The sequence below is a fragment of the Diabrotica undecimpunctata genome, chromosome 6 (genome assembly GCF_040954645.1).
Source record: "Diabrotica undecimpunctata isolate CICGRU chromosome 6, icDiaUnde3, whole genome shotgun sequence".
NCBI classification, from domain to species: domain Eukaryota; kingdom Metazoa; phylum Arthropoda; class Insecta; order Coleoptera; family Chrysomelidae; genus Diabrotica; species Diabrotica undecimpunctata.
This window is the reverse complement of record NC_092808.1, coordinates 48,770,588-48,784,744: the sequence shown is the minus strand read 5'-3', so window position 1 is coordinate 48,784,744 and position 14,157 is coordinate 48,770,588. Positions and strand designations below refer to the sequence as shown.

Sequence of the window (14,157 nt, the reverse complement as noted above, 5' to 3'; positions counted from 1 at the left end):
GGCTCTGTTTTCTAACTTTTTTAATTTGTAGACATCTTATAAAGTCTAGTACAACTGTTCTTATTTTATTTTGTATTGATGTTATCATTGGCCATACTTCCGCACCATATAAGGTAATATTCATCACTATGCTCTGAAAGATCCTTTTTTTGTTTTCTTTGGTTAGAGTGTTGTTTCATATCACTCCATGGAGTGCTTTCGTGGTTTGTTTTCCCATGCTATTTTCATTTCTATATCTTTCATACAAGTACCATCTTTTTCTAAACTTAAGTTTTAATCTGCAACCTCGGATCTAATATATAAGTATTCAATCTTACACATATTTATTTTAAGTCCCCATTGCTCATATTCTTCCTTTAATTTCATTATAGTACAATACAGTAAATAGAGTACAATAAACCAGCATATTTATGTTTTACAGACCTGACAAAGGCTTTCGATCGTATCCAAGTCAAAGACGTCTTATACCTAGTGTATGAAAGAAACATACTAATCAATATCATACAAACCATCGAAAACATCTACTTCCATAATCGAATACAGGCAAAGATAAATAGAAAACTAACACAGTCTATATCAGTACAAAGCGGAGTCAGACAGGGTTACTCGTTAAGCCCACTTCTCTTAAATATAATAATGGACGAAATAATACAAGCAGTACGTAAAGGTCATGGTCACAGAATGGGGAACAAAGAAACAAAGACATCTTCAATACAACAGCCAAGAAATACAATATGATAATATCAGCAGAAAAAAAATGTATGACAACATCTAAATACCCACTACGATCTAAAATCGAAATTGATGGGAAAATAATAAAGCAGGAAGTAAGGTTTAGATGTCTGGGAATAGATATAACTAGTTACGGAGATTTTGAAGAAGAAGTACGACAACAAAGCTTAAAAGCAAGTAAAGCGGCGGAATCCCTTAATGACACAATCTGAAAGAACAAACACCTAAGACAAGACACTAAAACAAGAATCTATAGAGCAACAATTAGACCTATATTAACATGCACGGCGAAGACAAGACCTGACAAATCTAAAACGAGACGACTACTAGAAACAACAGAGATGAAAATACTCCGACGAATATCAGGGAAAAGTCTGTTGGATAGGGAGAGAAGCGAAAACATAAGAAGAGCTTGCAATAATCATCCAGCCTCAAGAGTACACTGCTGAACATAGGCCTCTTCCTCATGTTTCCAACCCCGTCTATCTTGCGCCGCTCTTATCCAGTTTTTATTGAGTCTTCTTAAATCGTCAGTCCATCTTGTAGGTGGTCGACCGACGCTTCTCTTGTCTTCCCTTGGCCTCCATTCCAATAACCTCTTTGTCCATCGCCCATCTGTCATTCTGGCTATGTGTCCTGCCCATCTCCATTTTAGTCTGGCTATCTTCTCGATGATGTCAGTCACTCCGGTTCTTCTCCTGATGTCTTCGTTGGTTATTCTGTCTCGCAGAGTTATTCCTAACATGGACCGCTCCATTCTTCTCTGCGTGACTCTCAGTTTGGTAGCTGCTGCTTTTGTTAAGGTAAGTGTTTCTGCTCCGTACGTCAAGACTGGGAGGACGCACTGATCAAATACTTTTCTCTTTAGGCATGTGGGCAGCTCACTTTTAAAAGTTTCTCTCAGTTTTCCAAATGCTGCCCACCCAAGGCCGATTCTTCTCTTCAGTTCATGAGTCTGGTTATCCCTGCCAATCATAATTTCATGTCCCAGGTATTTATATCTATCTACGAGTTCTATTTCTTTCCCACCAATACTGATGTTCTGGTTGGGTACCAAATTGGTCATGATTTTTGTTTTCGAGATATTTATATTTAAACCTACATTTTCTGAAGCCACAACGAGTTCCTGTACCATCTCTCTTGCCATACCTAGATCTTCAGCTATTATAAGTATATCATCGGCGAAACGTAAGTTGTTTAGATATTCTCCATCTATTTTATTCCCTTTGTCATCCAATCCAACTTCTTAAAAGCATGTTCTAGCATCGTATTAAAAAGTTTAGGTGACATTGGGTCTCCTTGTCTAACCCCCCGTTCTATTTTTATGCGATTACTGTTAGTATGTAATCTGACAGTGGTTGTTGCCTGCAGGTATATTTGGGTGACATAAATGGATGGGTGACAAAACGGCAACAGGAGTGGAGCGAACACATTAGTAGATTGGCAGAGGATAGGATAGTACGAATAGCACGAGATAAGTCACTAAATGGACGCGATAATGGTGGTAAAGATGGTGCGATAATTTAAACAATTTAGGAGGCTAATATTGAAGAAGAAACAGGCTTTAAAGCCTACATACAAGAAGGAAGAAGAAGAATTTCCTTATTATATATTCCATAGCCTCCCTGTCTTGTGCCAGGGTCTTGGTCATCTGCGAAAAGTAGTGAATGTAATATATTCTCTTGTACTGGTATGCCCATTGTTCCGCATTTTCTATCATCCACCATCTCTTCAAAGCCTGATAAATATATGAGGCTCTGAAAGAAAGAGTGGTCTAACCAACATTGTGTTAATAATTGAGTTATAGATTGCAATCACTTCTCACGACCTAAAGTTTTAAAGCAAAACCGGTCCAATCAATATTTTTGTGTATTATAACATAAATCAAAAGCAGATAGATAATCGATCAGATTAATCTAAAAGAAACGGAAAGGGAGTTTTCTGGCCGACCGTTCTGACCCATAAAGAAAAATAAAGCCAAAATACCAAAGAGCTAATAGGTAAAAGAAGACGGCTGGCGGAAAAATACGGCTCCAACTACACAACAATGAAGAAATTAAATAAAGGTATACACCGGTCAATCCGAAAAGACGCAAGAAAAAACAATACAAGAGAAATAACTAAAATAATTCAAGACAAAAGTTTAAAAGTTTTGAGGCGAAATACGAACAACATAGGCAACAAAAATATGTACAAAATGGAAACATTACTACTGATAGAACCAAAATCCTTGAGGTTGTCGAATCCTTTTATCGCGAAATGTATGAGAGCACTGTCAGCAAGATCAGCCCCTGCCCAAAATCGCAAACCAGGGATCAGAATTAATGCCAGAAATAACTTAATACGAAATTAAAACGGCACTTTTAGAAATGAAAAATAACAAATCCCCTGGCTATGACGGAGTAGTGATCAAAGCGATGAAACTAGGTGGGAATAAAATAATCCAGGTTGTGGATGCCTTTCACCGAATGCATATTACAAGGAAAAACTCCTTCTCAATGGAACAATGCATTATTACATTACAGTCAATATTTTATTACACACGCCAGGAGACAACATATTTAAAAAACTACCGTCCTATCAGTTTGCTTTCACACATTTATAAACTTTTCACAAAAGTTACAAAAAATGACTGGACGCTAAATTAGACTTCTATCAGCCTATAAAACAAGTTGGATTTAGGTCGGGACCACTTACTAGTGATAAAGAACCTGATAGAGAAGGCTGCAGAATACAAAAAACCATTGGCACTGATATTTATCGACTACGAGAAAGCATTCGATACCACAAGCCATCAGAATATGTTAAAAGCATTGACAGAATGCCGAATAGACCATCGCTACACTAACATAATCAAATATATCTACCAAAATGCCACAGCTAGCGTAATACTATCTGAACCAGAAACAAATAAATTCTGTATACAACGAGGAGTACGTCAAGGAGACATCATCTCTCCAAAGCAATTCGCGACGCTTTTAGAATATACTTGTAAGAAGACACATCTGAACCAGCATGGTATTAACATAAATGGAGAGAAGCTCAATGATTTGAGATTTGCAGATGACATCGTCCTTATAGCCGATCGTATGGATGATGCAATAATAATGTTTGAAAAATTATATCACGCTTCCTTGGAGGTCGGACTAAAGATTAATATGAACAAGACGCAAATAATGACTAATCTGGTGCTAAATCAAAATATTGCTGTTGATGGAAGGGATATTGTGCAGACTACATCGTATAAGTACTTAGGACATGAAATTCGGTTAGGCAGAGATAACCAGACATGTGAGCTCCCACGTAGCATAGGATTAGCCTGTGCAGCGTTTGGTAAATTAAACTATGTATTTAAATCGGATCTACCCATATGCCTCAAAAGGAAAATCTTTGACCAAGGTGTGTTACCTGTACTCACTTATAGAGAGGAAACATTAACACTTACAAAAAAGATAGTTAATAAGATTCGCGTGACTCAGATGGCTATGGAGCGCCAAATGTTGGGTGCCTCTCTGAGAGACCAAATCCCAAACGAAGAAATACGTCGTAGAACAAAAACATCGAAAAATCGCGTCGTTAAAATGGAATTAGGCAGGACACGTCGCCAGATTATCAGACAACTAATGGACAAAACGTATTTTAGAGTGGAGACCAAGGCAAGAAGCAATATGGAGCAGAGAACGCTCACCAACTAGATGGACTGACGACCTGAAGCGTGTTAGAAATAACTGGATGCAAGCCGCACAAGACAGAGACAGATAGAAAGAGCTGAGGGAGACCTATGTCAAGCAATGGACGCATACAGGTTGATGATGAATCAATAAAGATAGAACAATACACAAAAAATTACAAAATTAAAATTATTTAAGTCTGAAACTGAAAAAAGCGGACCTGGAATCCTAGACTGTATGCGAGTACCGTAGATTGGGGATACTTTGAACTCGGGGGTCATTTTGATCAAAACTTTAAAAATTAATTATATGCCTCAGGCGTGTGCGCTTAGCCACTGCCGATAACCGAATTTTGCCTAGTCGGCAGCAATGTTACTGTTATTTAGTATTTATGACCATTTGATACCGATACACACGCGTGTGCTATTAGCATTTTTTTGGAGTATTGAGTTTAACATCAATTTTGTTAAGTGAAAAACTTCGTACATATCACGGTAAGTATATTGTTTATACAACGTATTCTTTCATGTAGTGATTAGAAGTACTTTGATCATGAATCTCACTGAAAATAACGTAAGCAGGTTATGGGAGTGATTAAGAGTACGGCGTGAAATTACTGGGGGAAACATTGATCAATACAATGGGCAACATTGATCGTGTGATCAATGTTACCCCAGACGATCCGTATAATCGTTTTTTCGAACAGATGAAAATATTAATCAAATAAATATTATTTAAACGTATTCTTTCTTGCAGGAAAATGCCCCGTAAGCATAAAAGATTACTTGGCAGCAGAAGTTACGCTGATTACCCTCCAGCAAATTTAGAAAGAGCCATTGAACGGTTGAAGGTACACTATCTATTAGAGAAGCATCAAGACAATATAAAATTCCCTTTGGTACCCTGTATAACAGATATAAAGGAAAACATATTGTTACCCCCGGACGTCCTACTATTTTCACCAAAGGAGAGGAGGTAGCAATTTTAAAAGCAGCCGCTAAATGTGCTGACTGGGGCTTTCCTTTATCTATTCAGGACCTACGAATGATGGCAAAATGGCATTTGGATCAACAAGGAAAAAACGTGGCTATATTTCAAAATAATCTGCCTGGTATTGACTGGGCATACAGCCTACTTAATAGGCATAAGGATTCGTTTGGGCAACGACTAGCAACAAATATTAAACGTGCTAGAGCTGCTGTTTCAAGAGTTACACTAGAAGAGTTTTATAATAACTTGGAGCCAGTAATTAAAGATTTGCCCAGTTCCAACATTTTCAACTATGACGAATCTAATTTGTCAGACGATCCAGGGAAAAAACGTTGCATATACAAAAGAGGCATTAAGTACCCCGAAAAAGTGATGAATCACTCCAAAAGTTGTACCACTATTATGGTATGTGCTGCTGCAGACGGAACTCTTCTCCCTCCCTACGTCATTTATAAAAGCATTCACCTGTATGATACGTGGAAGGAAAATGGACCGCGTGGTTTACCTTGCTGCGATAAACCATGCTGCAACCAAGGGACGAGGTATAATCGTACTCAAAGTGGATGGATAGATAACTTTTAGAGACTGGTTAACAACTTGCTTTTTACCCCATGCACGACGTTTAGAAGGAAGAAAAGCTTTGATAGGAGATAATTTGTCGTCACACATGGATGTTGAAGTTCTTAAGATGTGTGCTGAACATGAAATTGACTTCATATGCTTAGTTCCAAATTCTACCCATTTATGCCAACCACTAGACGTGGGCTTTTTCAGGCCAATGAAACAGGCTTGGAGGACGACGTTAACGGATTGGAAATTACAAAATTTGCGACTAAGTACAGTTACAAAAGATATGTTTTCATCTCTTTTAAGGAAAACATTAAAAACTCTTGACGAAGTCACTCCTCGAGTTTCGAAAGGTGGTCCATCCCAACAAACGGATAAAATTGCGTCAGCAGTAAAGCGAAACTTAATTAGCTCCTTTCGTTCTACTGGTATTTATCCGTTTTGCCCGGGTGAAGTTTATAAGAAATTGCCAACAGATGACGCTCCACAAGATCCCACGGACGCCGTTGAAAATGCATTAACTGCACTTCCAAAGGAGCAAAGATTTGAAGGACCAGAGAGACCAAAAATAAGAAAAAAGAAACTAGATGTAGCTCCCGGAGCTAGTGTGTCAACAGCAATAATTGAGCAGCAATCAGAAGATAGTTCAGATAAAGAAAGCCACATATCACAGTCAGATGAATCCGAGTCCGAAAATGAATCAGACTTGTTAAAAAATGAAGAAAACTACGAAGTGCAGTCTGAAGTAGATAAGGTTCAAGCAGGTAGATATATTTTAGCAAAATTCTTATCTCAGAGAGGAAAAAAAACTTATATCTATGTCTGTAAAATTTTGGAGGTAGAGCCGGAAGTAATAGTCATAGGCTATAAACCCATAAAACCCAGCAAGACAGAATTTAAGATGATTGATGCCCACATATCCCAAATTAGTAAGGAGGATATAGTTGAATTTTTACCAAATCCCGCATCTATAGAGTGTTTAGATGGAAGCACCAAATGCATTTTTAAAAAAGACATTAAAGTAGTTGAAGTTTAGTTTAATTTGAAACACGTTAATATACCTTATTTTTCTGTAAAATTCGTAGTTTTTAAGTTGTTGAAGTGCAGTTTCATTTCATTATCATCAAATACATTATTTTCTGTAAGTTTCATAATTTTTTTTTACCCTAAAAGGTCATAATAATTAGATTTGTCAAAATATGTTTTCAAAGTGGATAACATTGGGGATACTTTCATATTAAACTAAAATTACATGTGTAATCAAAATATCCCCATCTACAGTATATCTTTGATCAGGTCCTTTAAATTTTTTTTCTTGAAAAGTATCAAACGTTTAGTGTTAATATTTATTGTGTGTCTTGATAAATGAAGACTCTCATACATACTTAAAAATAAAAATATACCTCAAAAGCTGCGAACCAAAGTATTTAATTCCTATATCCTACCTGTACTTACATATGGAGCTCAAACCTGGACATTCACTAAAATAAATATGGAGAAGATCAGAAAAACTCAGAGAGCTATGGAACGACAGATGCTGGGTATCTCACTCTAAGACCATAAAACTAATGAAAACATTCGTAAGAGAACAAAAGTAAAAGATGCTGTCGAACTGGCAGCTAAACTAAAATGGAAATGGGCTGGACATAACGAACGTCTTACGGATGGCCGATGGAATAAAGAAATCGAGAATTGGCAGCCATATGAAGCCAAAAGACCACGAGGAAGACCGCAAATGCGATGGAGCGATGATATTAAAAGAACTGCAGGGCCAATGTGGTCTTACAAACAATAGAGATGAATGGCGAGAATTAGGAGAGGCCTATATTCGGCAATCCGAATAGAGAAAAGGGCTTAAAAAACTAGACGTTTCAATTTCCTCTTCGGAAATCATTCTTAAAATACAAACAGTAAATTTACTGTTTGTACTTTGAAATACAAATTGAAATCTAAATAATTTGGATTTAGACATCACTAACTGTCGGAGACAGAGGATGATATTGCGTTTAATGTGTCAGGTAAACTTTAGGTGCCGTGTCCGTATTCAGACGTTGTCGTACTTAGCGAAATAATTCTACTATGGTACCACACCATTGTCGAATATTCGCAGCCATGAAAGTATCTTTCGACCAATTCATCTCTTTCCTTCCACTTTTTCTTGTATTATAAAGCGAAGTAAATGGTATTTATTTGGGATAGTATATATAACGCACTCCAATCTAAAATAAAACAACATATTTTTTCTGCCCATGTTGTACCATGCGCAACCCATTCATTAAATTTAATCAGAAACGATACTGCCGAAATTTGCATGAAAATGACCACTTTTTTTAATATCGTTCAGGAACTGTACATATTTTTTTAAATTCTACACATAGGTGGAATGCAGTACAAAATTTTTGTAAGAGCAAATACTTCAGTATTAAATCCATTTGTGACTCCAGGTGATCTGCTCGTTCCGATGCTGTAAAATCCTTAAAGGAAAATTATGATGAACATTGTTTACGTTATTTTTCTCCAAAGATGAAAAAACATTAACATGTCGAAAGCTATTGGTTACATAAAAAACTTGATACATTTGAGTATGTATTGTTGCTTACTATATGGGAAAAGATTTTAGAGAGAATAAATGTTTCAAACAACACTGTTCAACAAAAGGATGAATCCCTAAATACAGCAGTTTTAACATATTATTTATTGATAGATTTCATACAGTGTGATCATTTTGACAATTTAGAAAAAGCAGAAAAACTTAAGAGTTTGCATATACGAATGTTAAAAAACGGCAGAAATTATCAATACTATTTCATAATGAAATAGTATTATAAAAACATTAATGAAATAAAAACCAAATACATGAAGGCCAGTAAATCGACAGGCCAAAGAAACCTACAGAATCTGACAATAGGAGACTATAACATCGAAAGCGTGAAAAATTTTACATACCTAGGTTCACTAGTTACCGCAGATAACAATGTCAGTGAAGAAGTTAGGAGAAGAATACATATCGCTAATAAAACATATAATGGACTAATTAAACATTTAAGATCTAACAACATCACAAGAAAAACCAAATGCAAAATATACAAGACCCTGATAAAACCGGTCCTTGTATATGAATCAGAGACATGGACACTGTCGAAAAGCGATGAAAACCTATTAGACACATTTGAACGAAAAATCCTTAGACACATATATAAGGGGGTAAAGGAAAATGATCATAAAGATCGGACGTCTGCGCTGGATGGGCCATGTTGAACGAATATTGGAGACTGAAACACCAAAACATATTATGAGGCAAACACCAGTAGGAAGAAGGTCAAAGGGAAGACCCAAACTTAGATACATGGAACAAGTGGAACAAGATCTGAAAACACTTAAGATTACCAACTGGAAAAACAAAGCAAGGAACAGAACAGAATGGCGGAAAATCCTAGAACAAGCCAGGACCCAGAAAGGGTTGTCGAGCTACTGATGATGATGATGATTTCATAATGAAATTCCAGAACATAAAATACGATTCTGTAGTAAGAATATTTTAAAGTTAATATTTTTTTTGTAAACGATTTTTTTAATTAGAAACAATAACAAAAGATTTAAGCGGTATAAAACGATTAACAATAAATTCAAAACAATTTTTCATCATATTGATGTAAGTGACTCTTCAATAGATGAATTTAAATGTTATGAAATGAACAAGAATTAAACGTAGCAGAACTGAAAAATTAATTATTACAATTTAAGACTTTTATAAGCAAAGAAAATATTATTTCGCCTATATCCATGAGGTCATTTATTCAGGAAAATAACATTGCAACATTCCCAAATTTAAATACAATTTGAGAATTTATTAGCCTATTCACTCTTCCAACAAGCAATGCAAAAGGTGAAAGATTATTCTCAGTAATGGTCAGAATAAAAAAAATATGATCCACATTAGGCCAAGAAAAATTTAATAGTTTATCATTACTTTATATAGAAAAAGAGTTATTACATAATTATTCTATTTGACTCCATTTTATTCTATTTTATTTTATTATACATATTTTAATTGTAATTTGTTTTGTTTTATTTTATTTTATTTTAATTTTATTAAATTTAGTTTCGCTTTTTTTTATTTTATTTGATTTTATTTAAATTTAATTTAATTTTATATTTTTTATGTTATTTAATTTTATTTTATGTTAACAAACACTTTCTGACTTATCGCTAAACTTAAAATCTACCTAAAAATATATATTGTCAAGTCTCCTTATTTTTATTTCTCCTTATACTTATTTTTTCCTTTTTTTTTTCTTGGAATATGATAATTAAATAGAATTAAATACTATATGCTTTGTAACCAAACTACCAAAAGCAAAGTATGTATCATGACTGCAAAATATAAAGGTTAAATTAGGTATGTTAAAATCATTAGCCACAGACTGACAATTATTACTTACACTTATACTAGTACTTTTTTAGTATAATTGAGGTTAGCAAATGGAAATAATTTTAAGTTTATTTTAGGTGGTGAAACTGCAGATTTGGGACAGTTTCCTTGGATGGCCTTACTTGGTTACCAACGTAAGTATAAAATTAATTTTGCATATACAGGAACTATAACTAACTAACTATATAACTAGTGTAGTTGATATCTGGTGACTTTGTTATGTATGGAGGTGAATAAGTGAGAAAGTGAATCTTTTAATTAACATGTCTCTTTATATTTCATCGGTTCGTCAAACACATAGGTTAAACATAAAATCATCTTACCAGAAAATGTAATTTAGAAAAAACGTTATCACATATCATGTTTTTTTTCTGCAAGTCAGCTGTTATAAACCGGTCGTACTGCATCGACTTATTGTACATATTCCATTCCATTATGATACCCGTACCAGGATATACAGGTCCAGTGGCTGGGTACCATATATTGTTGAAGTCACTTTGTTAGCTCCAAAAAGTATTTGCCGTGTGCGATCGAATACATCGCAGTCGTGCAAGATACGGTTGACTGTTTCAGGTTCTCTGCTACAGAGTCTTCAGCTCAAGTCTCCGTGAAACATTCCCATTGTATGCAGTTGTCCCTTGACTTGCGAATCTCCAGTAAGGCAGCCTGTTATTACTCTGAGCTGATTCCTGCTTGCTTTCCGCAGTACTTTAGCTCTGTTAGCACATGTCCGCTGAACATATATTTTACCAGCTCTTTCATTGCCGTATATCCCCCGGTGACCTGGATCCCATACCAATGTGACACTGTTATGTTTCGCCAGTCTGTCAAGTTCCTCTCACACTAGACTCCACCTTAGGGCTTATGAGTGCCCCCATGGCTGCTTGGCTATCTGTGCATGTATTAATTCGTCTCAGTTCGAAAATTCTCATGTTAATTATTTCTCTTGGACACTACAAGATTGCAAAAATACAGATGTATATTCTCCTGGTGGGAAAGGTCGAGGCTCAACTAGAGCTGTAGCACTACTGATCATGATGATTATTCTCATCATCATTCATCATCAATCAGCCCTGAGTTGTCCATTGTTGAACATAGGCCTCCTCTAGACTTTTCCATCTGCTTCTGTTCTGCTCCTCTGCTATCCAATTGGTCACGATTCTTTTGAGGTCGTCGGTCCATCGCGTTGGGGGTCTTCCTCGGCTTCGCTTGTCAGCCCGTGGTCTCCACTCAAGCAATTTTTTTGTCCAACTGTCGTCTTTCATTCTTGCAACATGTCCTGCCCATCTCTATTTTTGCCTTGTAATATGTTCGATAATGTCTTCCACTCCGGTTCGTCTACGAACTTCCTCGTTTCTTATTCTATTTCTTAAGCTTATTCCAAGTATTGATCTCTCCATCTTTCTTTGTGTCCTTCTCAATTTTTCGGCTGATGTTTTTGTGAGAGTTAAGGTTTCTGCTCCGTATGTGAGGACTGGTAGAACGCACTGGTTAAAAGCTTTTCTTTTTAAATGGATCGGTATATTTGTTTTAAATACGTCTCTCATTTTTCCGAATGCAGCCCAACAGAGACTTATTCTTCTGCGTAGCTCGCATGTATGATTATTCTAGTGGAATAGAAATGTTTAAAGTTTCATCACTACCGATTATTACAGCGCTCGATCCATCTGCAGTTTTAGACCCGTCTATATATCAGATCATCCTACAGTCTTAGTCGAGGGTTTCCTCTCTCCTATTCCTCTCTTGGGCTCACGTCTACTTGGAAAGGTACCTTGGGCATATGGGTACGATATAGTTAGAAATCATCATCCACTCGGTATTCCTAATTTCATTTATGATGTTACTATGTCCTGATCTAACCAGTACGTTACTCAGATTTTCTCGCAGTCTGTAATATCCCATCCTCATCTTTCACTTATATGTGTAAAGAAGAGAGATCCAGTAGGGCGTCTGTAACTGCCGTTGGTGGGGCCCTCATAGTTCCTTCTGATTCCTAGACAAGCAAGTCGTTGCACCTTGCTCAGTTTGAGGATAACACTTTTTTGCTGTACCTTTGGTCACCATACTACTAATGCATATTTAATTATTGGTTTTACCACCATGTTATAAATCCAATATAACATGTCTGGTTTTAAACCCCACATTTTTCCAAGAGTGCGTCTGGCTATCATTAACGTAGTTACCGCTCTCTTGAGTATTCGTTCTATTTATTGATTCCAAGTACCTAAGCCTCAAGTCTACTATTATCCCAAGATACTTTACTTCATTAACCAGATTTAGATGTGTAGGTACCATATAGGCTCAGAGGATTCAGTCCCTCTAAATTCCTCCTTCTGGTAAATTTCATCGTTTTGGACTTCTGAGGGCTCAAGTTAAGTCTTACATTTGAAGTCCATTCCGTAACTACACTAGCTAACGAATCTAGCTATCAGCCCATCCATGGCCACATTCTATAAGAGATGAAATAGAACTCCCCCCTGTAGACAGACTCTGGCTATGTATGCTGACACTGTATCCCCCAGTAACGTGCGTATATCACACGACTCCTCAGCATGCAGTTCATCCATCTGCATCTTATTTTGTCTATTCCTTTTAGACGAATTGTCCTTGTGATTGCTAAGTAAGAGGTGTGTACTCCACCCTCTGTACGAGATGGTGCAGTGCCGTTTCTGTAGAGATTCCTGCTCGATTCCTGCATATCGCCCCTGATGTATCGGACTTTCAACCAATAATTATCCACAATTGCATGCTTGCTATAGATCAGATATTAGTCTTGAGAGATATTAAGAGAGAAAGAGAGAGAGAGAGAGAGAGAAAGAGAGAGAGAGGATATATCTACCAGCTATTATAACCTAGTCGACAAAAACCAGTTGTTATATGGGTACCTTAATAAATGATTGTAAACGACTTATTGTCACTGTTGCCGATGTAAATGTATATATATTTCACTTCCATTTAAAAACATAACATTCATTACAATTTTATATCGTAAAGGTTTATTATTTTAAACAAAATAATATTATTTAATATCTTCAATAGAATATTTTTGTTTTTTAGAAAATCAACTAAACTTTATTGAATATTTATGTGGAGGGACCCTAATTACTGAAACATTTGTTCTTACTGCTGCCCATTGTTTAGGAGTAGGTCCTAATCATCAACTGTAAGTAAACATGCATTTTTTTTACTATTCAAAATTCTTAATAGTTAAAAATCAATTTCTTTTAATTATATAATTTTAGTACCGAGTCTCCAATATTAATTTTTCCTACAACCAACCATTTCACTTTCGTTGCGTTGATGATTAAGTCCCATTCATTGCATTTATTCTTACTCCGTTCAACAGAGTTTGAAGGTTTTCTAATCTTTCTGCCATTCTGAGTATCTGAGGTTATTAATAATTTCACTACCGATTTTAACACATCTGCTAGGATTGTTTAACTCTATTTCAAACACTGATTCAGAATAGATAATAAACGATATCAGTGACAGAACACATGCCTACCTGACGCCGCGCCTGATGGTATATTTTTTACTCTTTTTTATTTTTGTGTATTATTCTTTTCGGACAACGTCCAGAATATTTTTCTTACATTTTCGCCATCTTGTTTCTGCGTTGTTTTTATTTTCGATATTTTCGTTTATATTTATTTATTTATTTATTGAGTCTTAGGTCATCTCTTAAATTTTCAACTTTTAATATTTCTTCTTTCTTTATTCGTTCAATCTTCTCTTTCCATCTTTACTTGAGTCTGATTTTACCAA

At 35.8% G+C, this 14,157-nt stretch overlaps 1 protein-coding gene across 1 annotated transcript in view; it reads left to right on the top strand.

Moving 5' to 3' along the window:
* Positions 1 to 14,157, top strand: part of LOC140442650 (venom protease-like) — a 169,421-nt gene that overhangs the window by 76,455 nt on the left and 78,809 nt on the right. The window contains exons 3-4 of the mRNA XM_072533647.1: positions 10,470 to 10,526; positions 13,450 to 13,555. Of these exons, the coding sequence (XP_072389748.1) occupies positions 10,470 to 10,526; positions 13,450 to 13,555 (163 nt within the window). The remainder of the gene's footprint in view (positions 1 to 10,469; positions 10,527 to 13,449; positions 13,556 to 14,157) is intronic.